This window comes from Oryzias latipes, chromosome 13, assembly GCF_002234675.1.
Source record: "Oryzias latipes chromosome 13, ASM223467v1".
Classification (NCBI taxonomy): domain Eukaryota; kingdom Metazoa; phylum Chordata; class Actinopteri; order Beloniformes; family Adrianichthyidae; genus Oryzias; species Oryzias latipes.
The window spans coordinates 31037828-31065407 of NC_019871.2; the positions used below are offsets into that span (position 1 = coordinate 31037828).

The 27580-nt window shown below is 45.1% G+C and overlaps 1 protein-coding gene and 1 non-coding gene across 2 annotated transcripts; both read left to right on the forward strand.

Annotated features, from left to right (window-relative positions):
* The first annotated feature begins 54 nt into the window (after window positions 1-54).
* On the forward strand, window positions 55-23544 carry zbtb44 (zinc finger and BTB domain containing 44). Its single transcript, XM_004076003.4, has 6 exons — window positions 55-452; window positions 9735-10831; window positions 13036-13120; window positions 13435-13586; window positions 16680-16980; window positions 19742-23544. Exons 2-6 carry the CDS (start codon window positions 9763-9765, stop codon window positions 20139-20141), a joined length of 2007 nt encoding a protein of 668 aa, XP_004076051.1. The 5' UTR covers window positions 55-452; window positions 9735-9762; the 3' UTR covers window positions 20142-23544.
* A 2170-nt stretch (window positions 23545-25714) lies between these two features.
* On the forward strand, window positions 25715-25785 carry trnaf-gaa. Its single transcript has one exon. It is a non-coding gene; the product is annotated as a tRNA-Phe (tRNA).
* The last annotated feature ends 1795 nt before the right edge of the window (window positions 25786-27580 follow it).

Here is a 27580-nt window from a genome sequence, read left to right on the forward strand (position 1 = left end):
GTGTATTGTGAGCTAAAATGGGACAACATTGGCTCAAATTACCGTCAATGAGCATTTCTATATGTTGTCATTAAAGCTCAGTAAATGTGCTAAAAGTTTGTGTCCATTTTAGCTGTGCAGGCTGTCAAATGTTGCACTTCCGGTTTCCTCCAGCCAGCACTGTAGGGGCTCCGCGGTGCATTGTGGGAGTAAAAACAGACTGTCGGAGCGCACAAAGGACAGGGACCAGATTCTTTCCAGGTTGGGGGTCAACCGCCTTGTGATGCAGGTGGTCGTGAACGGTGACTAACGCCGTCTCGAGGCCGCCGGACGGCTGGCATCCGCAGGAAGGGAGCGGGGAATGTGAGCTAGCGCAGCGGAGCCACGCCGCTGCTTCCCCCGCTGATGATCATTGTCCGCGGAGCCACTGGACACCCGAGGCCCGGCCGCTGCTCCAAACTTCGCGCTTGAACGTAAGCCCTCCCCGTGCGGTGCTCGTTATCAGCCTTAGCCTGCTGTTTGGACCGTCATCGGGGGTTTGTGAGGTCGGTGCGGTGAACAGGCGGGATGCGCGGAGCCGTGGCGCCCTGCTGCGTCAGCCAGCGTTAGCTTAAACTAGCTAGCAGCAGCTAGCCTGTCTGTGCTCGCCTCATTCCCGGCTAAAACTGTTCAGCCACATCCCGGCGATAATATCGTTACCTAATTATCACACGATAGCTAACCAGGACTCCGTGATGAGGAGCATTTTTAAGTGTTTTCTTCGTCATAAAAAATATAAAGTAAATCTAGGACATCCGACATAAACAAAGGTACTAAACAAACAGAGGTGAATAACGACAACATTTAGCTTTATTTAATACTTTGCAATAATCGAACAAGTTTAGGTCGGTGACAATTGTTTTATCTTTTCAATTTGAAGGCTTTGGTGCAGTGGAACAATTCATCTGAGTTCTAACACTAGAGTTTGTCTCTTATTTTGACAGCCAGGGGTTTGACTGTTGCCTGACTTCCTGTGTGAGGTAGTGTTGTTGTTGCTGTAGTTTCCACTGTGACCAACTCCTAAGAGAGAGAGAGTAGCTATTGGATGGCCTGGAAGTTCCTGTAAGGAATTCACATAATTGTATAGTGGTTTATAAGTGTAATTAAGGCTGTTGTCCATCCACCATCTACACTCGCTCCACCGTGTAAAGTCAGATGGGAGAAGGAGCTGCCTCCAGCCACCATGACACCCAGCAGACGATCAGTCCATCATAGGACCAATTATAGAGATATGTACACACATTCCCTATAGGGGCAAGTTGGAGTCACCCAAAAAACGTATGAAACGTATTTCAATCATTGGCTGTTCATAAGAACTGAACTGAGCTAGTGTGACGTCACCCCCAGAAAATGACTTGCTTTCAGTTCCAACGAGACAAAGTCAATTCAGTCGCCGTTTTCTGTGATATGGACAGCAAAATAAAGGAACCAGACGTCATCAATAAGCAGTGATTTCTGTGAGTCAGCCTGAGTCATCATCATTTCTATGGCAACTACTTTCACCAATCAGGAATGAGCGTGTCTGAAGGCCACACCCCTCACACATGGAACTGGCTCGGCAGAATCTGTCAAACACTTTGAATGTTCAACATGAGACCACCTACTTTTTATTGAAGCATCTGATTGGCCAATTTATAACTTGGAATAATAAAATGACAAAATTAGGATTAGCAAGAACATGTTTAAAATAAAAAGTAACAGAGCAGAAATGGTTATTCTGACCAATAGAATAAGTGACAGCTGTTTATGTGTATAGAAATCTGTGGGAGCCAGGGGGTACTTCCTGTTTGGACAGCCAGGGGGAGGGGTCACTCAGTCCAGTTCTCATGTACAGTCAATGGTTTGGACTGTGGAAAGACAGCAGGGTGATTGGTGGAACCCTCATGGGCAACAGGAGAACATAAAAAGCCGACACAGAGAAGAAGCAGCTGGTCTGACACATCAGAACCATGGAGCCTCCAATGACTTTAGGAACAGTAGAGCAACAATGTGGGACAGAAAAATGTAATACAACTAAACAAAATGCTAGAAGTTTAACTTAAATTACTTTATATTGATTCACTCTTACAATTATTTGCTATCTCTAGCTTTGTCATTTTTTGATCCTATATTTTTTCATAATTGGCCTATCTGCTGGTTATTGATTTCCTGCATATGGGTTTTGTATTAAATATTTATCAAGTCACTAAAAATAGATATGCTTTCATGCCCAATACTAAAATCCTCCAATCATGCCAGAAATGGGCTATTCTTAAAAATGAGCCTGAAATGTCATCTCAGGTTGGCAGCAATGGTTTAATTTTTCTGCTTTGAGGTCTGTTTATGGTTCCAATTCGATTCCCAGATCAAACTTCTTACTATTAAATATATTATGTTGGAATGGTTGCTCTATGCATGTCTTTTGACTGGATGTATAAAGATTAAAATAATAAACTCCATTAAATACACATTTTGAACAGGGGATCAGAATCAACAAAACATGACAGAGAAAAACAGATTTTGAAAGAAAGAGATATTTATCATATTAAACATTATCACACTCAGGAGTTTTCCTGCTGTAAGCGAAACATACAGGTCATTGTGGCTTTGAATGTTCTCTAAGGGGTTTCCAGCCCCAATGTTTTGCTGACTAGTCTCAGTAGAAAGATGACCAAAAGGTGGTAAACGAAGACACAGCAGCTCCTAAATACAAATGGAACGACTTACACACTGGAAACGGTGGCTCAGTGGGTAGCGCTCTTGACTCACAGCAGCAAGGCCCCCGGTTCAAGTCCAGGCTGGGGGGACTTGAAACAGAACACCAATGGGGGACCTTTCTGGCTGTCCACTGTCCAAAAACATGCTTGGTGCATTCACTAATTGTCCATAGGCGTGAGTATGAATGGGGCCCTGCGACAGACTGGCGACCTGTCCAGGTGTTCCCTGCTTTCGCCCACACCGGGATAGGCTCTGTGACCCCCGTGACCCCAAAGGGATAAAACGGCAGAAGATGAATGAATGAACGCTGGAAACATAAACTAACCAGTGTTTCTAACAGATGTGTTTTCCAGTCTTCTTCAATTATAGTAAGAACATAGAAAAACCTCCCAATGACATTTTTACATGCGTGTTCTAGTGTAGTTTCTCCGCCATGACAGCAAACTGTCAAATGACATCACAGTCTTGAACACGAGATTTTTGTAATACAGCATTTATAATTTTATATTCATTTTACTTTTAATTATATTGTCAACTGTATTTTAAAACAAAATCATTGTTTCAGTAAACTGAACTTTAGTCTCATTTTATTCATGAAAAACACTCCATAGTTGTAGTTGTTTTAGTGTACGTTATAATCTTCATTCTGCAAGTTTAGAGGGATAAACAACGCACAAACCTCGGGGTGTGACGATAACCGCATCACCACACAATTTTCTTTTTTTTTGAAAGTTCTGCATATGGTGCGTGATTGGAACTATAATAAACACTTAAACACGTTCATCTTTGCTGATAATTTACTTTTTCTGTTGGTCCTGTGTTCAGACTTCAAGGGTTTCTGGGAGAAACCTTTTATTACTGTTCTCCTTCACTACCTACGCTGCACGCGGCTCCCTCTTCTTACACACACACGTGTGCGCGGTTTCAGCAGCACACACACATCCTCATTAGCCGCGTTTACATGGGCAAAAGTAATCTGAAAGAACGCCTGATCGGAAAGAAAATGCGTCATGTAAACGCGCCGTTCGGAATCTCCGATTGAGATAGGTGGGTTATACCGATCGTTTATCCAAACGTGGAGCATGTAAACGGTCATTCCGATCGTGTGTCACTACTGCTCTGGTTTACGTCACGCATAGACGGTGTTGCGCTGAGAGAAAGCTTTGGAGCTCAAACGGGACCGACCAGCTGCTCTGCAGATGCCCCGTGTAAAGCGCCGCTCCGCTCTCGCCCCGCTGGCTCTCGCCCCGCTGGCTCTCGCCCCGCTGGCTCTCGCCCCGCTGGCTCTCCCCTCTCTTACACCCCTCACGAGGGAGATGCATGGAAGGAGTGCTTCGTGCCCCCCGACGCTCACTCGGTCCACCGGCACCCGAGTGAGCAGAACAGCTGGATTAATAACTTCGTGTCTGATGGGAGGAGGATCCTTTGTTATGTGTGCGTTTTTTTTGTTTTGTTATGTGTGGGAGAATTCAGACTGCGAGCCGTCCTGCCGCTCTGGGTTAGCGGCTGCAGGACTCAGGAGGAACCGCCAGCACACACAGCGGCTTTGGGGAAGCAGAAATAAATGTCACTCAGTCCTTAGAAACTGTTCAAAAAATCACGTGAATTTGTTTCCAGTTGTGTCCTGACAAAATGAAGACTGATGTTATTCCCAGACATTTACGTGCAGCCAAGATGCAGATTGCAGCGTTTCATGGTCCTGGATTTTGTGTCCATCAGTCTAATGTTGTTAGCCCGTGTTAGCCTGTCCTAACCCTTCTTCCAGCACTGATCACACGGATTAAATAAAAGGATGAGCGAACAGGCGCTTCATACTATTCATGACATTAATAAAAGCACGTTTGGAAGATCGTCTCGTATATTACCGAGCTGCTGCATAAAATAAATGTCTGTGGCAGCTGTTTTGTTTAGAACGGGACCTATTTCCTCATCCGGTTGATTTTACACTACTGCGCATGCCCAAATGATTCATTCCGACCGAAAGTGTGAGCCATGGGAACGTTTGTTCTAATCGGAAAAAGGTTTTCTGATCCCATGTGCACGGGTGAATTTTAGCCCGACCATTGATCCGATCAAGATATTCTGCCCATGTAACCGCGGCACCTGATTCTACAACAGAAGTTTCCGTCTCGCAAGGAAATACGACAAATTTACTGCGTTCTAATCATTCACTTCCATTACAAGCTGCGTGCATTCTTGAGTAGGGATGGGTACCGAGCCCCGGTATTGAATGAGCCCCGGGGCCACATTCTTTAAGACCGCAGTATCGTTAAGATCTGACCTGAACGGTTCTGCTATCGGTACTGAAAAAGTCGTTTTTTTGTGTCCCACAAGATATTTAACTCTACAAGTCAGTCAATTTTCCTTTAATTAATGATTATATTAATTTCGCTATTCTGGCTGAAGAGGACAGGTCTGTCTGTCTATTTGTGTGCACGGGGGGCGGGCCTGTTGTTTAGAGAGTATGCGGGGCGCGCGCTCAGGCACGCTACCAAAGTTATACGATGGCGGAAAGGGCTTAACGGTCCAAAATGCTGCGGCTCTCTGTATTTTTGTAATATAACCATCATGTTCTCAGAGTGTCGTGGTGGGTTTAACATTGCAGGTAGTACCGAGCAGGTAGAAGGAAGGGAGCAGCATAATCACACGGAGGGGGGCGTGTCTGCAGGTGTGAACGCTGGCAGAGTCAGTGGCGATCTCGTAGGGGACGCGTGAGCGCCCCAAAAAAATTCCTTTTATCCCCTAGACTAAGACCACCTATTTCCACGTAAAATGAGTTAAATTTGCGTCAGGACGCCCCCACTATCCTGTCACCTTGCTGCTACGATGACCATATGAAGCGGGAGAGAGGCGGGGGCGGGGCTTAGACTCACCGCTTATGATTCCAGCCCCGCAAGTATAAAGTAAAATGTTTTGTTAAAAAAACAATGCTGTTGCACAATGAGGAAATAAAACACTTAATGTTCTTAATTGTTATTTATTTGTTTATTTTTCGTCCTCAAAAAGTATCGATAAGAGTACTGTTAAAATACCGGATCGATAAGCAGTATCCATCCATCCCTATTCTTGAGTGAACGACACCACCGCCCGCCGGAGGATTTTGTTTTTGGGGAGGGGTTATTACTGTTCTTCTTCTCTGTAACACCAAACATGAACGCGCACTGTTAGATTTCCATGAATATCACTACATGTTTTGTTTGGGAACTATTTTGTGCAGCGCAGAGTTACGTGTCTGTATGAACAGAGGCGGAGCCTCCTGCCCCGCGTTCTTCATGGATATCAGGCTTCATGGCTACCAGAAAGGTGACAAAGTGTTTGCAGTCTGTTTATTACTGCGCAATAATATATAATATTCTGAGAAGACGTCTGTACCAGAGAGCACAGGTGAAACTCGTGTGCAGCTGGAGAGCAGAAGAATCAACACACACCCCCAACACACGTGTGTGCACTTATGAATAAATAGCAAAACAACCAAAAACATAATTCCCATTTCATTCCAACAGTTTGAAAATTGTACTCCAAATGACCTTCGTCCACGTAGGAGACGACCATCTAAGATAAAAGGGCTCCATCCGGTTGGTCAACAACGTGAAGGCGTCCATCTGATTGGTCTAATGCATAAATGGATTTATTTCATTCATTAAATACTTCGAGCTGCCAGAAGATTTTTTAGCACATTTAAGGTTATCATTTATTGCAATTTTCACCGTCTTTTGCGATCTGCATATTGCACAGCTTGATGTCGCGATAACGATAAACTTGCGTTATATTGTGCAGGCCTACTTGGCATCTTTGTGAATTAAAACGCACATCATCCGTTCATCACTACCAACTGAAGTCCACCCTGCTTTTTTTAAATGTTTTAATTTGTTCTGTCCAACAGCTGAGCAAACAGATTAGAGCTGAAAGCCTTTTGTGTTGGACAGGGTTTACTATCACAAAAAGAGGTTATAGAACTTCTAAAAACCAGAGTGTAGATTTGTTTAAACCCCTTTTTGTTACTTTAATATTTTTTATTTATTTGTTGCATTTAATGTGTGTGGGGAGGGAGTGGGAAAGAATGTGAGGGGGGGAGTGGAAGAGAGTAAAATGAAGAGAGGTGAGAAAGTGGGGGATACAAGCACTGATTTGAATAAGTTATTATTTTGAGCTGTAACAATTATACCAGATCTGCTGGAAAGACGAATGTTACATCAAAGGGGAAACTCTGAAGATAGTGAGTAGTGAACAGAACTTTAGGTGCACCCAGGTTTTCCGCTGCATTGATTTACTGGGGCTTTTGCTGAGAGGGAGAGCGGACCTACACACATCTATTGCAGTATGATATGTGTTTCCAAGTCACATTGAGATTTTTTAGCTCAAACTGCATTAGAATCCGTTACAAATGGCTCATTTCCAGCCATCGCTTTCCCTGATGTCAATCCCAGCGCTCTTCTTCAAATGCATCTGCTTTGGTGGCCTCTGTTTGTGAAAAGCCCTTTTTGTTTCTGTCTCTGATCCGTATTCTCAGACGGGAGCACAGATGATGCTGCAGCTCTTCTGTGTTAAAAAGTTCTTTGTTTGAATATTATTTGCCCTTGACCTGGTTCTAGGATGTTCTAGGATGAGCAATTAACTTTCATTCAGCTTTCATATAGGTTCAGAGAAAACCCAACTCTCAATATCTTTAATAAAATTAGCATTTAAAGTAAAAAAAAAGTAAATTGCAGGAAACATTCCCCCAGTGCAGCTCTGGTCTGGTTTCAAAGTTGGTGTCATGGGCTGTTTTCTCCTAGCTCATGGCTTACAGTCATGCTCTCCATGACAACGGTCCTGCCCAGAACTCAGAGGTGAATCCCTAATGAACTCCTGCAGCCACTATGTCCTAGTAAACAACCCAGAGTTTGGCTCAAACTGGCATAATCGCGATGAAGAGACGGCTGGGAACGATGAGCTTTTGAAACTTTAGAGAAAACTCCACCAGTAGATTTCATGAAGCAGTTTGACATTTTTGATTTGTTAGTTGTTTAACTATGAAGTGACTGATCATGAATTCATATTTTCTAAACTAAAACAGAATCCGTTGGCAGGTCACATGATCACCAGAGAAATGTTGGTGGATTTTCCTCTTGGAAGTATTTGTAATCAGTTTGAAAGATCTTGCGTATTTCTTTTGTTGGGTCTGTTTGCTTTCATTTTAATATCCAGCCTCTCTGTGATCACAAAGAGCCAATCGATCGGGCCGGGCCGGCTCAGATCCCCAACCCTCCGACTGATCGTTTCAGTTCAGTGGGTCTTTTCTGGTCCTGGGTGGCTGTGGACCGTTCCCCTGCGAGCGCCCCTCGGCTCTGCGCTGGATCTGGAGAAAGCAGGTCTCTGACAGCTGCTGAGTGTCCTGCAGCGCGCTGGCCCCCACGTGGCTGCACATCTGCTTTGATTGGGGTTACGTAAGCTGGAATTTTCCCGTCTTTCACTCAGAGTTTCACCCTCCAAGACGGGCTGGACTGTTTGGGTGTTTTCAGTGAAAAGTTACCTTCGATTTCACTTCAGATTCCGTGACGGCTGAGCTTTGAGTTTGTGTGAAAGTCAAAGTATGAAGATCAAAACTTGTTTTCAGTACATTTCAACTTTGTCAAGATTTTAGCAATTTGGATCTGTGTGATATCAGATAAATTAGGACATTGTTGAAACTTTGTAGAGAGTCCTTTTCTTTTACTGAGCTTTCAGAAAAGCTTTTTATTTGACCAGTTATCCATGAATCTATGAACCCTTTCTGAGTTGTTGTTTGGGTTTCACAGGACGTTCCAAAGATGTTGGCATCATAAAGACCAGAGTATTGGATTCTTCCTAACAAACGGTTCACTTTTGAGGATTTTTCAGCACACAGAGCAGCTTTAAGAGCAACTTCACTTTTTGGCTTTTGTCCTTCTACTTTCTGCTTGAGAGATCCTTCAAAGTCTCAACAGTTCAGCAGGGATTTCCTCTATAGCTTCTTGACTTTTTAAAAAGTTTTCTTCTTCATAATTTCCTCATTTATGGACTTTTTTGGTGGGGGGACTCGCTGTAAAATGAGAAGCCAAAAGCAAACATTTTTTCCTCTCCAATTGTTATTCCATTTTTAAAAAGCAGTCAGTTTTATCAGCTGGCATTTTCCAGGCAAACGGGAAGAATTTCACTGGTAGTTGCTAGAAAACAAAGAAACGCGGCCAAGATGGAGACTCTAAGGAGAAGAAGACGAACTAACAAGCAGGTTCTCTGGGGTTTGAATAGTGCTGTGCAGGAACGGCCGTGCACACCCAGCTAATGCCTCAACTGCCCTTATGGGTGGAGACGGGCCGTCTGTGGGCAGGAAATGGGCAGTGGCCTGTAGATCCTCCACCACTCCACACTCCACACCACACTACAGGTCATTGCAAACACTTAAACAGCACGTAAGGTGACGTAGGTGAAACGCTGGCGTGTTGTGTCCCCCCCCCCCCACCTGAACCCTGCAGGGGGCTCGTCAGTTTTGTTGGAGTTGTTCAAGTCGACCGTTGGGAATGAGGGCATTTGACAGAGCGTAGTGTGTGTGGGTATCCTACAGACGCCCCATGTGGGCAGCGTTTGCGGGCAGTCAGGAGTCAGTACATGCACCTCCCTAACGACTACAGTGCTGTAAAAACGGCTCCGCCGTCATGACTCCGTCGTGTGTCATAGGTGCGTGGAACTTACATTATTCTTACAAATACTTCACCATACGCTTAACACATGCATGACAATGGTATGTTCTATTTTCATAAACCCTTAAGGTGGCCTTATGAGCCACATGCAAAATGCCAGACACACCCCTTCAGATGCGTCCACACCCATCTTCCACCCTCCACCTGTACTGGTGCAAGTGACTAAGACAGAGTTTTCCTAAAACAATCCCAAAACGCTGGCGGGTTGGATGGTAGACGTAGTTGAGGATTTATATTTTGGCAGCCCCTGATTTCTACCAAACCCTTTCTGCATGGCCTCCTAGGACCTGACAGGGTTTTCTTCTTTTGTCCTCTCTGCAGGAGTCGTCATTCGTGCCCAGACTCCAGCATGGGGGCCAAAACCTTCACCCACAGTTCTGCCTCCCACAGCCAGGAGATGCTGGAGAAGCTCAACGCCCTGCGGAACGAGGGGCACCTGTGTGACGTCACCATCAGGGTCCAGGACAAGCTCTTCCTGGCTCACAAGGTGGTCCTGGCCTGCTGCAGTGAGTTTTTCCGCTCCAAGCTGGTGGGCCGGCCCGACGAGGAGGACAAGTTTGTGTTGGACCTTCATCACGTGACCGTCAGCGGGTTTGCGCCGCTGCTGGAGTACGCGTACACCTCCACCCTCTCCATCAGCACGGAGAACATCATCGACGTCCTGGCAGCTGCCAGCTACATGCAGATGTTCGCGGTGGCCAGCACGTGCTCCGAGTTCATGAAGTCCAGCATCCTGTGGAGCTCGTCCAACAACAGCAACAACAACAACAACATCACCGCAGAGAAGCCGCACGAGTCCGCGCCAGAGAGCGCCTCATCGAACTGCGCCCTCACGCCTCTGGACGGCAGCGTGTCGCCCGTTTCCTCGGATTGCAGCGTGATGGAGAGAAACGTTCCCGTTTGCCGCGAGTCGCGGCGGAAACGCAAAAGCTTTGTGACCATGGCGTCACCCGAGAGTCCGCTCAAGTGCACCGCACAGATGGTGACCACATCCCCGCAGATCCCCAACCCGTCGCCGTCTTTTTCAGACGGCACAGCACAGCCCGTGGAGTCTTCCCTCGCCTTTCCCTGGACTTTCCCCTTTGGCATCGACCGCAGGTTCCACTCTGACAAGTCCAAGCACTTGGAAAGCCCCCGCTGTCTGGAGCAGGGCACCTCCGCCGGCTCAGAGGTGGTGGTCAGCCGCCGGCTGACTGACTTCCTGTCTTGCGAGAGCGCCAAAGCGGTGTCCTCACCCACAGCAGCGGAGGAGGAGGACGTACGCGTGAAGGTGGAGCGTCTGAGTGATGAGGAGGTCCAGGAGGCATCGTCGCAGCCTGTCAGCGCCTCCCAGAGCTCGCTGAGCGACCAGCAGACGGTGCCCGGCAGTGAGCAGGTCCAGGAAGAGCTCCTCATCAGTCCACAGTCTTCCTCTATAGGTGGGCCTCTTCCTCATGTGTCCTCACTCTGTCCCACACAATGTCCATTTGCTCACACATTGACATTTAACCAAAAGCTCCAAGACCTAAACTTGGCTGTTCATGTTGGTCATTTCTCTCATATATGTTGAGCTTCCAAACAATTGCTTCTAGATTAATGCAGTATTTTGGAATAATAATTTCCTATTTCTTTTTAATTGTAAATATTATGAGAGTTCCTGCTATGTGGTCTCTCTTTATGTTTTAAAAATGACCTGAGAAAGGTGTAGTCCCCGTTGTGGTCCACTTTATTAGAGATTAAGGCTATAAAAGCCCTCTCCACACTCGTTTCTCTGACGGACGAGAACATTTTTACACTTTTCTCTCTTGTTTGAACCCTGCCTGCAAGTCTTTTAAGGTTAGCTGCTGATTATGCAAATGCGATCCAGTCATTCAGACCTCATCAGCTGTCAGTGTGGGTATGCTGTGTGTGGTGATGGTGGAGGATAGGAAGCATACATCTGCCTCGCCCTTTTATGGCTTTATAAAACCACATGTTTGCTTATTTCACCTCTTTGATCTGTGGGTGCATTAGTCCCCGTGTGGCTGGCCTGGTCCTCTTGGTCTGACGGGTTTTGAAGCTCACCAGATTCTGCTTTGGACCAAACGTGGATTTGGCTCCCCATGAGAAAGAGGCTTCACGTTCGCTCCTTCATGTACTCCTAGCTTACTCTAAAGGCCTGTTCACACCGGGACGAATTTCGCCGGCGATTTTCGCCGACGTTTAACGCCTCGTGACTAAACAAAGGGCACCAATGAGAGTGTGCACACCGACGCGAAAAAACGCCAGGCGTTAAAGCGTCGAAAAAAAAAACGCCTCGGGTTCGTTTTTTTTTTTCGACGCGTCGCGTCGAAATCTACTCGACCAATGAGAACGGCGCTTTTGCTCACGTGTCTGGAGCTTCTGAAGTTACAGTAAAACACAACTTGGGGGCGCTCAAACACAAAACTGCCTTGCTGAGCACACATACCAGCGAAGAAGATAGACGTCAAGTAGCGTCTACACAGCCGCGAAGAAATAATGACGGACATTCTAAAATATCCCCGAACCAAGCACCAGTTGGAGCAACTGGTGCTTGAAATATTCATGTTTTCTTTGTTTGATTCTGACAAGCGCGTAAATACTTGCTATCTTCTTCTGAGTGAAAAGCGACTTTAAGAAGCGTAAAGTTGCGCAGCGCCACCTTGTGTACAGGAGTATTTCTGTTTTACATTAAGCGCCATCTAATGTCAGGGAATGAAATTGCATGTTCACTCCACTCATCGTCAGCGAAAATCGCCTGGGTGTGAACACAAAAAACGTGACGAAAAACGCTGGCGAATAACGCCTGGCGAATATTCGTCCCGGTGTGTACGGGCCTTAATGCTGCCGTCTGACCGAACGCAATTCAAACGTCAAATTGTGTTCGCCGCTTCTCTTTTGATGTGCGTCTAATTCTCTGCTGGACATTTGTCCAAAAAAGTGTTTATAATCCTAACGCTCCTCCCTCATGTGGGAGGAGCTACTGCCAAAGGTTTTTAGCCTCCTGCAAGCGGTGACTGTATATCTGAATATTTTATATACAATCAGTGCATGAAAGACACGGACGATGTTCAGAGATCAGGTTGATTTAATTGACAGAGCTCTACGCAGCATCGAAATGACGGCGCATTCTCTTCCTGACTGTTTTCTCCCTGCTGTCAGATTCCTGAAGCAGCGCCACAAGACTTCCCGAACTCCTCTTATTCACATCGTGAAAAAAGAAAAACTGCCCCTCTAAACGGAACAATATTTGTTACCATGACGACCAGCCATGTGCCACAAAGGCTGAGCTCATCGTAAACCTGCCGTTTTGGCAGGAAATGTTATTGACTGACAAAGACACATCTTTTATTTTCAGAGTTCCAGGCAGGAGGTGTAATATTTTCCTCTGGTGGCTTCAGTGGGAGATCCCCCTTTTTGCCTAGAGCACACATCTATACAGGTTTAAAATGTATATCTTTTAGTGGAAAACTCTTGATTGTTGACGTTTTTCCAGGTGTTTTTTAACAAAAGCATAATAAAAGGCCCGGTTGAGTGAGCAGCTTTCAAAAGCGGTGGTGTTCCTCTGATCCTGTTCTAAGATGACCTGTTGGAGGGTTTCTTCCCCACGTCGCCATGGTGACTCATCTGTTTCCCCCTGCAGGTTCGATGGATGAGGGTGTGTCGGAGGGCTTACCGTCGATGCAGGGCACCTCTAACGCTGGAGGACACGCAGAGGATGATGAGAGGTACAGAGGACTCGTCAGAGCATGCAGACAGGAAGTTGGTGACGGGCGCCGCGAGCCACGGCTGCTCCGATGACGCGTCATACCGAGGTGACGCTGGATTTGAGCTGTCGCTGCCTCCAGCTGAAAAACTATAAAACTGATCAGACTTTTCCACATCAGCCTCAACCCTTTGTTGAGCTCAGTTACGCTCAGATGTATTTCTCCATTTAGCGGAAACCGAGCCAGACCCTCACGCCCCCTCATCATTCAGACTGCTGTGTCTCCGTTCAGGAGGGGACGGCCTCTCAAACGTCTCCCATGTGTTTGTGTTTCAGGTTGGAAGGGATTCAGTATCCATATCACCTGTACATAAGCCCGTCTGCTCGGCCCGGCACCAACGGCCCTGACCGGCCTTTTCAGTGCCCAACCTGCGGGGTCCGATTCACACGCATTCAGAACCTAAAGCAGCACATGCTCATACACTCGGGTAGGTGAGACGTCCACGCGGTCTGTGCTTACTGCAGGACCTGGAAGAATCATTTAGAGGGTGTGTGAAAAGGATCCGGATTGGCTCTGGTGTTTAAGGAGGTCGGTGCAGGGGTCAATGTGCCGAACAATGTTTAGCACACTTTCCAATGACTTTAGGGAACTTCGGAACAGAACTTCTGCTTGCATACATGCACACTTACATACACACACTGTCACACTGTTGTCCTTGCAACAAGTACAGAACACCTTAAATGTTGTTTTACTGGTACTTGCAGCGACGATAAAACACTTCAATGAGGTCAAATCAGGATCAGCTTAAGGTGAACGAAAAGACAGATTATAAATGGAAGAAAAAGTGAACATTTGAAAACTGTTAAATGCTCAAAAGTACCAGAACAATTATTCAGACAACCATAAAGAACATGTTAACACGTCGACTAAACATTAGATTCAATTAACTAAATCAGTTTCTTCTTATGTGTCACTACCAAACACTGAAAATCTGCTGTGTTTTTCTATCAGTCTGCATTCACCACCACATTGGAGAATCCCACTGTGGAATTTCCCTCTATTTTAATTTAGTTTCTGTCCATTACCACAGTGAATTTTAAATAAAACAACTCGGAGGCCATTGACGTGCAGACTTTCAGCTTTTATTCTATGGGTTGAACAAAAAGATAGCATAAAAATGTGAAAAACTAAAGCATTTTTTAAACACAATCCCTTCATTTCATGGGCTCATAGGTAATTGGACAAATGAAATAACTGAAAACAAAATGGTCATTCCTAATATTTGGTTAAAAGCCTTTGTTGGCAATGACAGCCTGAAGTCTTGAACTCATGGACATCACCAGATGCTGGTTTTCTCCTTCTGATTGCTCTGCCAGGCCTTTACTGCAGCGGCTTTCAGTTGCTGTTTGTTTGTGGACCTTTCTGTCTGAAGTTTAGTCTTCAACAAGTGAAATGCTGCTCAATTGGGTTAAGATCAGGTGACTGACTTGGCCATTCAAGAATATTCCACTTCTTTGCTTTAATAAACTCCTGAGTTGCTTTGGCTGTATGTTTTGGGTCGTTGTCCATCTGGATTATGAAACGCCGTCCAATCAGTTTGGCTGCATTCACCTGGATCTGTGCAGACAGTTTGTCTCTGAACACCTCAGAATTCATTGGGCTGCTTCTGTCCTGTGTCACGTCATCAATAAACACTAGTGTCCCAGTGCCACTAGCAGCCATGCAGGCCCAGACCATCACACTGCCTCCACCGTGTTTTACTGATGATGTAGTGTGCTTTGGATCATGAGCTTCTCCACGCCTTCTCCATACTTTTCTTTTCCCATCATTCTGGTAGAGGATGATTTTGGTTTCATCTGTCCAAAGAATGTTTTTCCAGAACTGTGCTGCCTTTTTTAGATGCTTTTTAGCAAAGTCCAATCTAGCCTTCCTATATTTGAGGTTTATGAGTGGCTTGCATCTTGCAGTGAACCCTCTGTATCTACTTTCATGCATTCTTCTTTTTATGGTAGACTTGGATATTGATACGCCTACCTCCTGGAGAGTGTTGTTCACTTGGTTGGCTGTTGTGAACGGGTTCCTCTTCATGGAAATGATTCTGCCATCATCCACCACTGTTGTCTTCCGTGGACGTCCAGGTCTTTTTGCGTTTCTGAGTTCATCAGTGCTTTCTTTCTTTCTCCGGATGGACCACACTGTTGATGTTGCCACTCCTAATACTGTAGCGATTTCTGGCATGTTTTTTTCTGTTTTCTCAGCTTAATGATGGCTCCTTTCACCTGCATGGAGAGCTCCTTTGACCGCATGTTGTCTGTTCACAGCAACATCTTCAAAATGCAAGCACGAGTCCTCTAATCAACTCCAGGCCTTTTATTTGCTTCACTCATAATGACATAACAAGGGAATCGCCCACACCTGCCCATGCAATAGCATGGAAGTCATTTGTCCAATGACTTAGGAGCCCACGAAATGAAGGGATTGTGTTTAAAAAATGCTTTAGTTTTCACATTTTTATACAATCTTTTTGTTCAACCCATGGAATAAAAGCTGAAATTCTGCACTTCAATGGCATCTGAGTTGTTTTATTTAAAATTCACTGTGGTAATGTACAGAAACAAAATGAGAAAGAATGTGTCTCTGTCCAAATATTTATGGTCCTGTATGTATAATGGCTGTTTTGTCTAGTCTAGTCTTCAGTGCCCTCTAGAGGTTGTTGCTATTTATCCTTAAAGTCACACATACGTCACCCCCCCCCCCCCCCAACTATGCAAAAAAATGCGACATATGCTCTGAAAAATATGGTGCACGTTGTAAATTTAAGAGAAAACAAAAAAGTACATATACAGATCTTTAAATTTGAAGAAAACTTGAATAAAGAAAAGATATAAACCTAGAACTGTTACCAAATGAAAAAAAAGCTTTGTTTGAATAGCTCACAAGTACAAAAATGAAGAATACTTTCAATTTCAGTGTACTTGTCCTTGTTGCATAAAAAATAAATAATAATTCATTGATTGATAGTTATAGTAATCAGAACACTTAAATGGTAAACTGCGTGTTCTTGTGTAGCTCTTTACCACCCTCTCTAAGTGCTGTACAGTCACAGTCCCATTCACACACCGATGGCGGCTGCGCTGCCAAACACCCACCAGGAGCAATGTGGGTTCAGTGTCTTGCTCAAGGACACTTCGGTACATGGAAATGCAGACAGGGATTCAAACCTTGCAAAACATTTCAATGACAAGTTGACCGCTCTGCCTCTGCACCACAGCACCACCATTTTAATATATTTATTTACAAAAATAAAAAGTATCAAACATAAAACTATTTTAAAAATCCAAAAGAAAATGATTTTAATATTATCAGTGGTTCCAAACATTTTTTGAATTTGCTGCAAGATTGAGTCACGAGATGACAATAAATGTGCCAAAAATGAGCAGAAATGGTCCGTTGTTTTTGTGTTTGTGTGTGTGTGTGTTATCCAAATGAGACAGTGTTAGTGATGAAGGCCATAGTAAAAATGTGGAGGATGACATTTTGTCCCTGTGTGCCGTTGTGTTCTTGTCCCTCCCCCCTGCAGGCATTAAGCCCTTCCAATGCGACCGCTGTGGGAAAAAGTTCACTCGGGCCTACTCCCTAAAGATGCATCGGCTGAAGCACGAAGGTAAACGCTGTTTCCGGTGCCAGATTTGTAGCGCCACATTCACGTCCTTCGGTGAATATAAGCACCACATGAGGGTCTCCCGACACATAATCCGCAAGCCGCGGATTTATGAGTGCAAAACATGCGGCGCCATGTTCACCAACTCTGGCAATTTAATTGTACACCTGAGGAGTCTGAACCATGAGGCATCCGAGCTAGCAAACTACTTCCAGAGCAGGTGAGGAGTCTGGGGGCGCTGAGCCCATTATTTCCTTAGATCTCACCTGCATCCGAACCGTTAGTGCAGATTCTTCTGCCAATACTTGACTGCGTCCTGACTTTGTGTTGTTGTATTGATGACTATTGTTTTCACTGCTCAGTTGTGGTGTTCATGAACTCTGTTGAATGTATCTGCTGGGAAACTGCACTGTCATTTAATGAAATGAAACCATCCTGGTCCGGTTCAGGTAAATGACACATGGAGGACTATGAGACTGCTTGTTTGGCGGTCTCCTCTGTCCTGTCAGCTCCAGGCTTAGATGATGAATGAATGTTTTATGCTGTGGGTCTTTCTCCATCAAACCACCACCTGTTCACAAGCGACTATTTATCTGTGGTCCCCGATCTTTCTCAACAACCAGTGTCCCTTTGTAGACGTCATTGATTTGTCTCAGAGTTCATAAATTGGGTGGAACTGTCTATGGCCGCCACCTCTTAGGGGTTCATGTGTAACCGGTACAGTTCTAACTTCAACACAAAGCTGTTAGCTGTAGAGGGGCCCTGTGATGATGCTTCAACAACACTAATGTTTGTGCCTTTTGCAGGAAATACAATATTTTTTCACATTTAGACTACTCATGAAGTCCTTTGTGGAAAAAAAAGAATACAGTGTTCCCCTCTTTTAACCCCGGGTGGTACGTTCCATAAATAACCCGCAATGGATGAAATCTGCAAAATGAGATTACAGATGTTTTCAGGCTGTCAAAGCCCTCACTACACACTTTCAACACTTTTCTCAGACAATGATGAACACTGTCACACACTCCTCTTGTTTAAACTCTGAGTTCAAACCTTTGTACAGAAAAAGTCCAGGACTACAGACAGCATCTGAAGGTTTATATAAGTACTGGGTCTCTGTGCACCAAAAGACCGATCGACAAGATCAACAGCACGCCCATTAAAAAAACTAAAATAAAAAACCTGCAAAGTTGTGCTTTGCACGTCAGCAAGTCTACAAAAGGAGACCTGTGGTATTTGGAGGGACCCCTGTATCTTACAGTGTCAGTAGCAGAGATCCTCTCTGTGCCTTTGATGAGGTCAGACTGTTCTTTTAGTGGTAATCCACCTGAGAGCAGGAGACACCTCACTTAATGCTACAGGATGTAGTTCCTCAGCGGACAGTTGACTTACCGGTAGTCCACGTGCCGTTCTCCCCGTTTCATTGGGAACATTGTGTGCCGACCCAATCGTCAGAAGCTTTTGGCGTTTGTCAGCAGAACGCCTTGTCTTCATAAAGTCAGTGGAGGCTTTTATGGCCCGGATTTTTCCACTGCTTGGTCAAGTAAAGGCTTCACAGGTCTGGACCGTGGCTCTTTGACTCCTCGTGCTCTTTACAGCAGAAGATCTCTGTCTGAGGTCATCACAGAGGGGAAAATCCTTTGCTGCCTCAGTCAGAACCGGTCCGCTCGTAAAACCACCTAACTGCTCTCAGCTTCTACTTCAAATCGGTGGTTTCCGTAATTGTTGACTCAGATTCAACTCTACAAAAAAACGCTAAGCTTTATTTATTTGTAGTGGTGGAAAGGTTTGCTAGAAATTGTGACCGCTTCAAACACCCTCAGCAGGTCTGTCAGGCGTACAGATACCACACTCCAAAAAGGTTTCGATTCAGTTTGTCAGAGCTGGAAGCTTTAACCCTTTAACACCAGAGATTTAGTTCCACTCAGTGTTTACATTCTTCTGTCTACTGCAACTCTTCAACCACTGATGGCGTTAGCATATTTCCAGTAGATTCTGTCACAGGTAAAAGTGTCTTTGTGTCTTTATGCAGGACTTCACATGGTAATGTGTTGCATATCAGTGCAAAGCCTCTTTTATTATCATAATCAGTTATAACATGCTGATTGTGTAAACGGTTGAAGAGTTACGGTAGGTCAAAAAGCGTGTGCTGTTCAGGCGTCACCGCTGACCCCCTAGCTTCGTGAACCTAGAGGTTGTTGTCTGAAACTCCTCCATTGTTTTGGTCTTTAGGGAAAGTTTTTCATTTCAATCCTCTTACACATTGATCATTGAAAGATAGCGGTCCCTTTCACACACACGACTGAACAAACCAGAGCTTGGAGTCCAATCCCAGTCCCTCAGGGTCTTAAACCAGATCGGTTCCACCAATGAGAGACAACAAGGCCAAGCCATGGAGGACTGGGCTAGACCTTTAGCACGTGTCTAAGGCAAACACTCCAAACAAACAGTTAAAATATCAACTTTCAGAACAGATGAGCGGATCAGATTCAGTAATCTCATTACAGCAGCAGCAGATCTTTACTCTCAGAGGAAGAGGATTACATTCTGGGACATGGTTTCTGCTTGGCCGATAACAAACCTGTTTTTCAGTGGATCTGAAGACGTGTGGATGTTATCGTTCATCCGTCTAATATCAGTACAGTGTGATGGTAGTGGAGTGTTTTTGACAGTGCTGCCAGCAAATGAGCCCGACTCAAAGGTTTCAGGGAATTATCGATGTATATTTGTAAAACTGAAGACATTTTGGTGGAGAGTTTTGAAATGACACAAAAATGTTCTTGTAGTCTCAGGTCTGATTGTTGGAACCGTTTGGTTCCTCCTTAAAACTGTTTCTTCTGAATTAACCGTTGTTGCTTGTGTTGTGTCAGACCCACACAGACGTTGTGTTGGTCACCTGTGACTGAATGTTGGTGTTGTAGAGTTTGTCTGCATGCAGCTTAAAGGACGCTGATCTCAACCGGCTCTCTGGCTCTTTGCAGTGATTTCCTCGTGCCCGACTACCTGAGCCAGGTACAGGAGGAGGAGGAGGCGCTGGGAGTCCAGTATGAACTGGAGGAGTCTCAGCATCACCACGCCTTCCCAGGCAGCTCCTCCGCCGCTACCTCCACTGCCACCTCATCCTCCTCCTCTGTCCAGCTGCCCGTCATCTCCCAGGTCTCGTCCTCCACGCAGATCAGCGAGACTTCCTCCGGTTTCCGCTCACCCGAAGCCCTGGATCCTCTGGAGGCCTCGGCTGTCCTCAAGGCGCACGCAGCCGGGACGGCGGGCATGGCGGTGGAGACCAAGCTGGATGAGGGCGCAGCAGGCAGCTCCCCGGAGGAGTCTGAGGAGGATCTGCACTCTCACAGCAAGGATGTGGCTTCCATCACCATCGAGTGATTCTAGTCTTCTGCTTGCTGTTAGCACAGTCCCGTCATGTGGGATTATCTGTTGAACGGGGAGACCCTCTGGACGTGGACACGCCTCCACTGGCGGAGGTCTTCTGGAATCTGAAGCACTTATTTCACTGAGACTCTGGACAGCAGGACGGCTGTTCTTTTTCCCATAAGACCTGAAGGCAGCACTGACTGTGGCTGAACAAATGGGGTCTGGTAATTCCAAGCCTTGCTCTTCTTTGGAAAGTGCCTGAGTGTTCACCCTTACAGCAGACATGGAAGTTGACAGACGGAGTCTGCAGACTGAGCGGCGAGCCCCGTCTATGGACAGAAACTGTGTTCTTACTTTGGTGCCGTGGCTGACGGCCAGCCCTGTTGTGTCCGGTATCAGTTCTGCAAAAGCTTGTACTGTAGATCTGCTGTTGGGTGTCGTGAAACATGAAGTGCCAGACGTGTGTGCGTTTCTATGATCAACACATTTCATTTTTAGACATGGAAAACTTGAAGATTTATCCACAGAGTGTTTCCTGAAGACGCTGGTGCCGTGACTCCTGTTTCTAACCGCTTTTTAACTTTGAGTGGACATGTGTGTGGATTCCTAAATGCTCTCTGCAACAATACAATGTGACTGTGACAGTTTCAGTGTTAGATTCTCTGTCCCATCAGCAGCTGAATGAGTTCCAAACAGCAGTGTTTGTGGAGTTTCAGGTTGGAGGATCTTCCAAGTGTCCGTCAGTCACTGGGGTGAACCCTTACGTTTGTGTTCCTGTGTTCTGTGGTTCAGTCTGAAAGGTTTCAGCGCAGCAGCATGAAGCTGCTCGGCCGGACTGAAGTGGTGGTGTGTGCGTGAACGTGTGCAGCCAGTGCAGTGTGTGGCTGGGGCAGAGGATGGACGATGTAGACCTGAACACAGACCGTGTCCAACCTAGGCAGGTGCCACTTAGGAAGGCTTTGACTTTTGTCCACCAGATACTAAAATAAGCTAACATTCAGAGTCAGCAGAGCTGGGTTTCAAAAAAATCACATTTTCCTTTAAAACTTCAGTATTTTTTATTCCGATTTTAAAAACTCCCTCTACTTAGTTTATAACTGAAAGACATGATGATGTTTTTATTGAAAGTTTCACCTTCATTTGGTTTGTATACCAGCTTATGTGTTTGAGCTGGAAGCAAATCAAGATGTCCAGAATAGTTGGAGGAGCGGTTGGGCGTCGGCATGAAAAACGTCTCTGCTGTTTAGTTTTAACGTCTCGGTTTTGTCCCGTCTACCAAAACCGCCTGCAATGACGAGTCGTTCCAAAATAACCGAAAAACCCCAGACGAGTAAAGTCGACTTTTGCTTCAATCACGTGATTAATAGCACCTTATAATCGAGGCTTTCTCTGATGTGTCGCCTCTTGTTTCCAAGGCGACGATGTTCTTCGCTGCGCTAAGGGCGGATCAAAAGCGGCGGGCAGACAGGAAGTTGAGAATATTCTCCAAACAGAATCATGCGGGGCTTCACCTCACTTGTAGAGCTGCCATCTCTCAGGTTCTTCCTGATGGGCAGAGCTGCAGCAGCAGGAAGAGCATCAGTGCTGTGTTTTTGTTGGCAATCAGAACACTGGAAGGACTGTGGTCCTTTCTTCATGCACCAGCTGAGTATTCACCACCAATGATTCCCCACGAAAACTGCTGAGGATTGACGTTTTATTGGGGGAAAAAGAACTGCCCTGAGGACTATTTGCTTTTTCTTATGAGACATTTTTGTATGTTTCAAAAGAAGAAGTCATATTTCTAGTGTATTTTCTAGAAACAAGCCATCATTTCTCCATGAACTGTTAACATGTTTATTTGAAGTTTTAAAACCTCAAAGTTCAAATTCTCCCTGTGACCTCGTGAGGTCACAGGATGACCTCACGAGGTCCGGACAATGGGGCACCCCTACAAAATAGCCCAATTTAGCTGGAGGTGCTGCAGAAACGCCAAAAGAGCTTCGCTTAAGTCCAGGTCTAAACGGTGTCCGATGTGCCCTGGTCTCAAAGGTCATGAAGCTGAAGTCAGCTGATGCTTGAGTGAAAGGAAGGGTGAAGCGTTGAACCGCCGTCCGCTTGACTCTCAGATGGCGATGGTTGAACCCTCCAGCTCCTGTAACCCGTTTTGTGCCAATCAGCTGTGCAGGTAGATGTTTGTGATGCACATGGAAGGGGTCCATGACGTTTCCCGCCGGCGTACAGGGTCGTAGGTGACGGTAGATGCTGCACCTTAGCCTTGGAGTGGGTGCCATTGTTCCGTTTTTGTGTTGTTGTTTTACAAAACGTCGTGCCATTTACCCTCGTTTCGTGATTCAGGTACAAATCCAGCTTTGTCCTCCAGGACCAAATGTTTGTGATTTCATTGGGGACTTGCAGTGGCAATCAGAAATAGCACATGATCAAAGGAAGATAATCATTGTTGGCCCACACTACCCCTGAAAACACTGTACGGCGTTGTGCGTCCCAGAGCCCCGCCTTAGTAAATGGACCTAATCTCTGGCTGCACAACGTCCCAAACATACAGAAGAGACGACGGTGTGTCCTTGTGTGTGTGCGTCATGCTGTTCATCTGCTGTGCTCTCATCTGAACCAACTTTTATAACTAAATGCTGCTGTTTGTTGAAACGCAAAAAGTGCCCAAATGTTTGTTTTTTTGTGAGCCGATGGTGTGCAATAAATGGAGTTAGAGAAATCTATATACATGTACCTCTGTGCGTATATGAGTGTACCCTGAAACGACGAATGTATGGCACGGTGGAGGGGAAACGGGACTGTAGGTGCTCCTGCTCCTTGGTGTTGTTGCATGTTGTGTTGTTGTTGTTGTTGTGTGAAGCGAAGGCGGAGTTTTGAACTCATCTTCCTGCGACAGCATGCCCTCCTGTTCGCCCCCCTCCCCCTCATGTGCAATGTTCTCAGACCACAGGACAGGCCTTCAGCTGTGCACGTGATGTGCACGTTCTCCTGGCTAAAGGAAGGAGCGGAAAGCAGCTGGTAGCTCTTCATTCTAGATATTTTGGTGACTTTTGTACTCTAGTTGCGCTTTAATGGCTATTCTTGTGAAATGTGAATGAAGCAGGTTGGGGGGGGGGGATCAGGGGATGTGGGGTGTACATACATACATGTATAGATGTACAGTACATGGCTGTCCTGCTCTCAGACTGATGTTGTGTTCGTGTCTTTGATACAGTATTTAAGCCGTGGGCGGGGCGGGCGGTCAGGTGATCCATGGTGTTGACTGTTTGACCTGAATCCTATTCCACAGAAAAAGAGTTTGTGCTTCTGAAACGTTGCTGTTGTTCTGCAGTTCGACTCCTGTTACTCTCAAAGAGGGGATTGTTTTTCTTCTGTTTTATAGAACTCTAAAGTGTAAATAAAATAACCTTGAATCTGTGAACGCGTGTTTGTTCCTCTTCCACGCCGGTTCCCAGCTTCCACGGCTTCAGGGAAGCTGCAGCCGTCTTCCATGTCTTCCCACCGTGACGGAAACGCCATCAAGAGTGTAAAGAGTATTTAGACGTTCATCAGGAGACACGGCGCTGTAAAGCTGTGTATCATCAGCATAGATGTGAAAGTCAACGCTGTGTCTCCTGATGACAACATCACCAAGGAAACGTATAAAAGTTAAAAAGTAGTGGACCTAAAATCGTTCCTTGGGGAACCCCACAACTTATTTCATGGATTCTTGAAGAGCATGTATCCATACTTACATAAAAGTGTTGGTCTGTGTGATGGCTGCCTACGCTGCCACACCATCAGGGCAGTAACCTCCTGCACCACACCCTACATATATCTGTTCACTTTATTTGTTTGCATATACTTTTAGATTTCTTTTTCAAAAATAACACATTTGATCATAAAATTTATTAACATTTTTCAGTTTACTTTATTATAATTTGCTTTATTAATTTGATGTTATGCTTTGAGTCACCAGTGCTAAAGGGAACCATTGCTGCCATCTGCTGCTGGAACAATCGAGTCAGGCCTGACACAAGAATACATGCCAGTCAGAAGAGGCCTTATATTCAGCAGGCAGCTAATTGGACTCAACCATCACCCAGTGGACAAGGAACTCTTTTTGTGTTTCTTTACTTTAGTTTCCATTTTGATGGTCCTTAGTTTCATTCATTGTGTATGTTAATTTACTATAGGATGGACATTAGTTTAGTTTGTTCTCTGTATTTTGTCTTAGTCTTTTTTAAGTTCCCCCTTGTGTGTCTAGTTGGTTTGATCAGCCACTATATATGTTCCCTTGTGTTTTCAATTAGGAAGGTCAGTTTAATTATGTTGGTCTGTCTGTTCAGTTGTCCTCTGTTACATTTAAAAACTTGAGTTAACTTTGTTGCTTTGACCTCTTTTAAGGGCCCATTTTTGCCCATTTACACATTTTGAAAAATAAATTTAAATATTTTTGATTAAATTGTTTGCTGTCCTTGCCTTCTACTGCTCGGTCCACCACAGTCTGTAAGGTAAGAGTAAAACCACTTCAGAGCATTTCCAGAGAGATCCACTAGACTAGAATCTGGTGATCCACTGGATCAAATGTGGCACTAGGATCCAGCAGCACCAGAACAGAGTTTCTGTGAGTCTTAGTTTAATCTAAGATCATTAATGATATTTAAAAGAACCCTCTCTGTTCTGTGGTTGGTCCTAAAACCTGACTTTTAAAAACTCTTGAGTTGATTAGCGACACTTATTTTTTTCTATCATTTAACTTAAAAACAGTAAGTTGGATATGGTAGAGTATTTGGATCTAAGTGACTCTTCTTCAGAAGGGGCCTCACCACCGTCTGAAGAGAGCAGTTAACCATGTTTAAAAGCTCTGACTCAAAGAATCCATCAAATGTTTTAAAAAGTGAAGTGGGAATGGGATCTAAAAGGCAGGTTGTAGTGTTTACTTGGGATACAACTCGACCCAGCATCTCCGCATCAAGCAGGACAAAACTCCCCAGTGTTTCTTCCGGTAAAAACAATGCTGGAGGTCTGTTAAAACCAGTGTATTGCACGGATGAAATGTTTGATCTTCTAGCATTGATTTGACCCATGAAGTGGTCTGTAAAGTCCTCACATGCAGCATTAGATGATGGCATGGAGGACTTGTTGAAGTCTTTGTTTACTAAAATATCAATTGTTTTTAAAAGAAATTTTGGATTGTTTTCTAAAATGATTTTGGAAAAAAGGAAGTTCTGGCCTGTTGAATTGACTTTTTGTAAATGTTGAGTTGTTCTTTCAAAATGTCCTCATGAATTGTTAATTTCTTCTACCTGTCATCTATTTCAGACGCTTCATATCGTCAGTCTTTCATGCCGTTTTAGGAGTGGTTCTTAATATTGTCTTGAAGGGAGCCACTGCATCTGTGGAAGACTGAAGTCTGTCATTACAATAATCAACCATGGAATTAGCAGAAGATTGGTTAAAAATATCAGTAAAACTTTCAGCCACTTCAGGAGTTAAGTAATGTTTCCTCACGGTTCTCACCGAGGCTTCCTGCTGGATTTCAGTGATGACATTAAAACACACAGTAACAGTCTGATATGGTCAAGTCAACACCAAATGCAGCTCTAACTGGAAATAGCTCAGCTGGGAGAGCGCTAGACCGAAGATCTAGAGGTCCTTGGTTCAATCCCGAGTTTCGGCAATAACGTACTTCTAGTGGCTGGGTAGCCCGGTTGGTAAGGTGAGAGGCTACCATGCAGGAATCCAGGGTTCGATTTCTGGAGGGGACCGGGCAAGACCATTAACGGAGGGGCGCAGCTCGTCAGCTCGTCAACGTGCTAAGCACAGCCGCTTAGCGCATTGGAGAACAGCCGCTTAGCGCAATGGAGAACAGCCGCTTAGCGCAATGGAGAACAGCCGCTTAGCGCAATGGAGAACAGCCGCTTAGCGCATTGGAGAACAGCCGCTTAGCGCATTGGAGAACAGCCGCTTAGCGCATTGGAGAACAGCCGCTTAGCGCAATGGAGAACAGCCGCTTAGCGCAATGGAGAACAGCCGCTTAGCGCATTGGAGAACAGCCGCTTAGCGCATTGGAGAACAGCCGCTTAGCGCAATGGAGAACAGCCGCTTAGCGCATTGGAGAACAGCCGCTTAGCGCAATGGAGAACAGCCGCTTAGCGCAATGGAGAACAGCCGCTTAGCGCTATGGAGAACAGCCGCTTAGGGCAATGGAGAACAGCCGCTTAGCGCTATGGAGAACAGCCGCTTAGGGCATTCTTCAATGGGCTTTTAGCAGACGTTCACACTGGGGTGCCGCTGCCTGATACCAGCACATGCACTCACACTCAATGGAGGCTTGTTGTGAAATGTCAAAGCGGTGCAGATCACCTGAATCTTGCTCCAGACTTTTGTCTCTCCGATAAATGACTGACTTGGTGTTATATAATTCTGTCCGTGCACAATCACATTTATTAATTTCTCCTCTATGATCAGTTTAAACAGGATTTGCTTCCCCTTTAGAAAAGCTGGCAGAGTAATTGCTGCGCAGCATTATTGTCCTTTAGGGCTTGCCATAGAGTCTCGCAGCACCAACATATCTGTAGGTCAGTTGTGTTGTTCGTCATCTATTACATATTTTCTCGTCACAACGCTGAAGTACATATGTCTGTAAGTCATGTGATAAGTAATATTCAGATAAGTGTTCAGTTTTTGCCATTTTAAAGAATGTCTGCATGTAAGATCTTTCCAAAACGTTAGCAATGCTAATCGCGTTAAATTCAAATTAATTTTATTTATAAAGCACCTTTCGTGTCAGACAGCTCAAGGTGCTTTCCATAAAAAACAAACAAGAATACAATAAAACCAATCCCCACACATGTAATAAAATAATTAAATAAGCCCCTCATAATAAAATACAAAAAACAAGCACAAGTAAAAGAGAAATAACAGAGCTAAAGAAAAGAGAACCCAGAAGGCGCCGTCCGCCCCGTCCTCCTGTTGGCCGGGGTGTCAGCATCTATGCAGCACAAGCACAACTCATCCCCAGCACCTCCCGCCCCAGAGACCCCCCACCCCCAGGCCCAGTGCGCCCAACATTCGCACACCAGGCCCGGCGGCCCGGAGGACCCGGAACAAGAAATGCCAGAGGACAAGCATGGGCAAAATCTCATGGAGCCCGAACACTATCACCCCAGCCAAGGGTGAGAAAACACTCGCAAACAGTTTAAAAGTTAGAAGTATTAAAACATAAAAACAGGTAAAATATGAAAATATTAATTAAAATAAGATAAGTTAGTGCATAAAAAAGTCTGGAATATAAATTTGTATAAGTTTAGACATAAAAGGACTAAAAGGCATTAAACAAGTAAATATGTGATAAAATAGCATATAAAATATAAGAGTAAAACTCCCACATATGAGATCTAATTAAAAGCTGAGTTAAATAGATGAGTCTTTAGTTTCTTTTTAAAAACCAACTCAACAGTGGATGAGGCCCT

Coding starts and splice junctions, on each gene's coding strand:
- zbtb44 (XM_004076003.4), top strand. CDS start 9,763: ATGGGGGCCAAAACCTTCACCCACAGTTCTGCCTCCCACAGCCAGGAG. Junction 10,832..13,035: donor TCCACAGTCTTCCTCTATAG/GTGGGCCTCTTC, acceptor TTCCCCCTGCAG/GTTCGATGGATGAGGGTGTG. Junction 13,121..13,434: donor CACGCAGAGGATGATGAGAG/GTACAGAGGACT, acceptor TTTGTGTTTCAG/GTTGGAAGGGATTCAGTATC.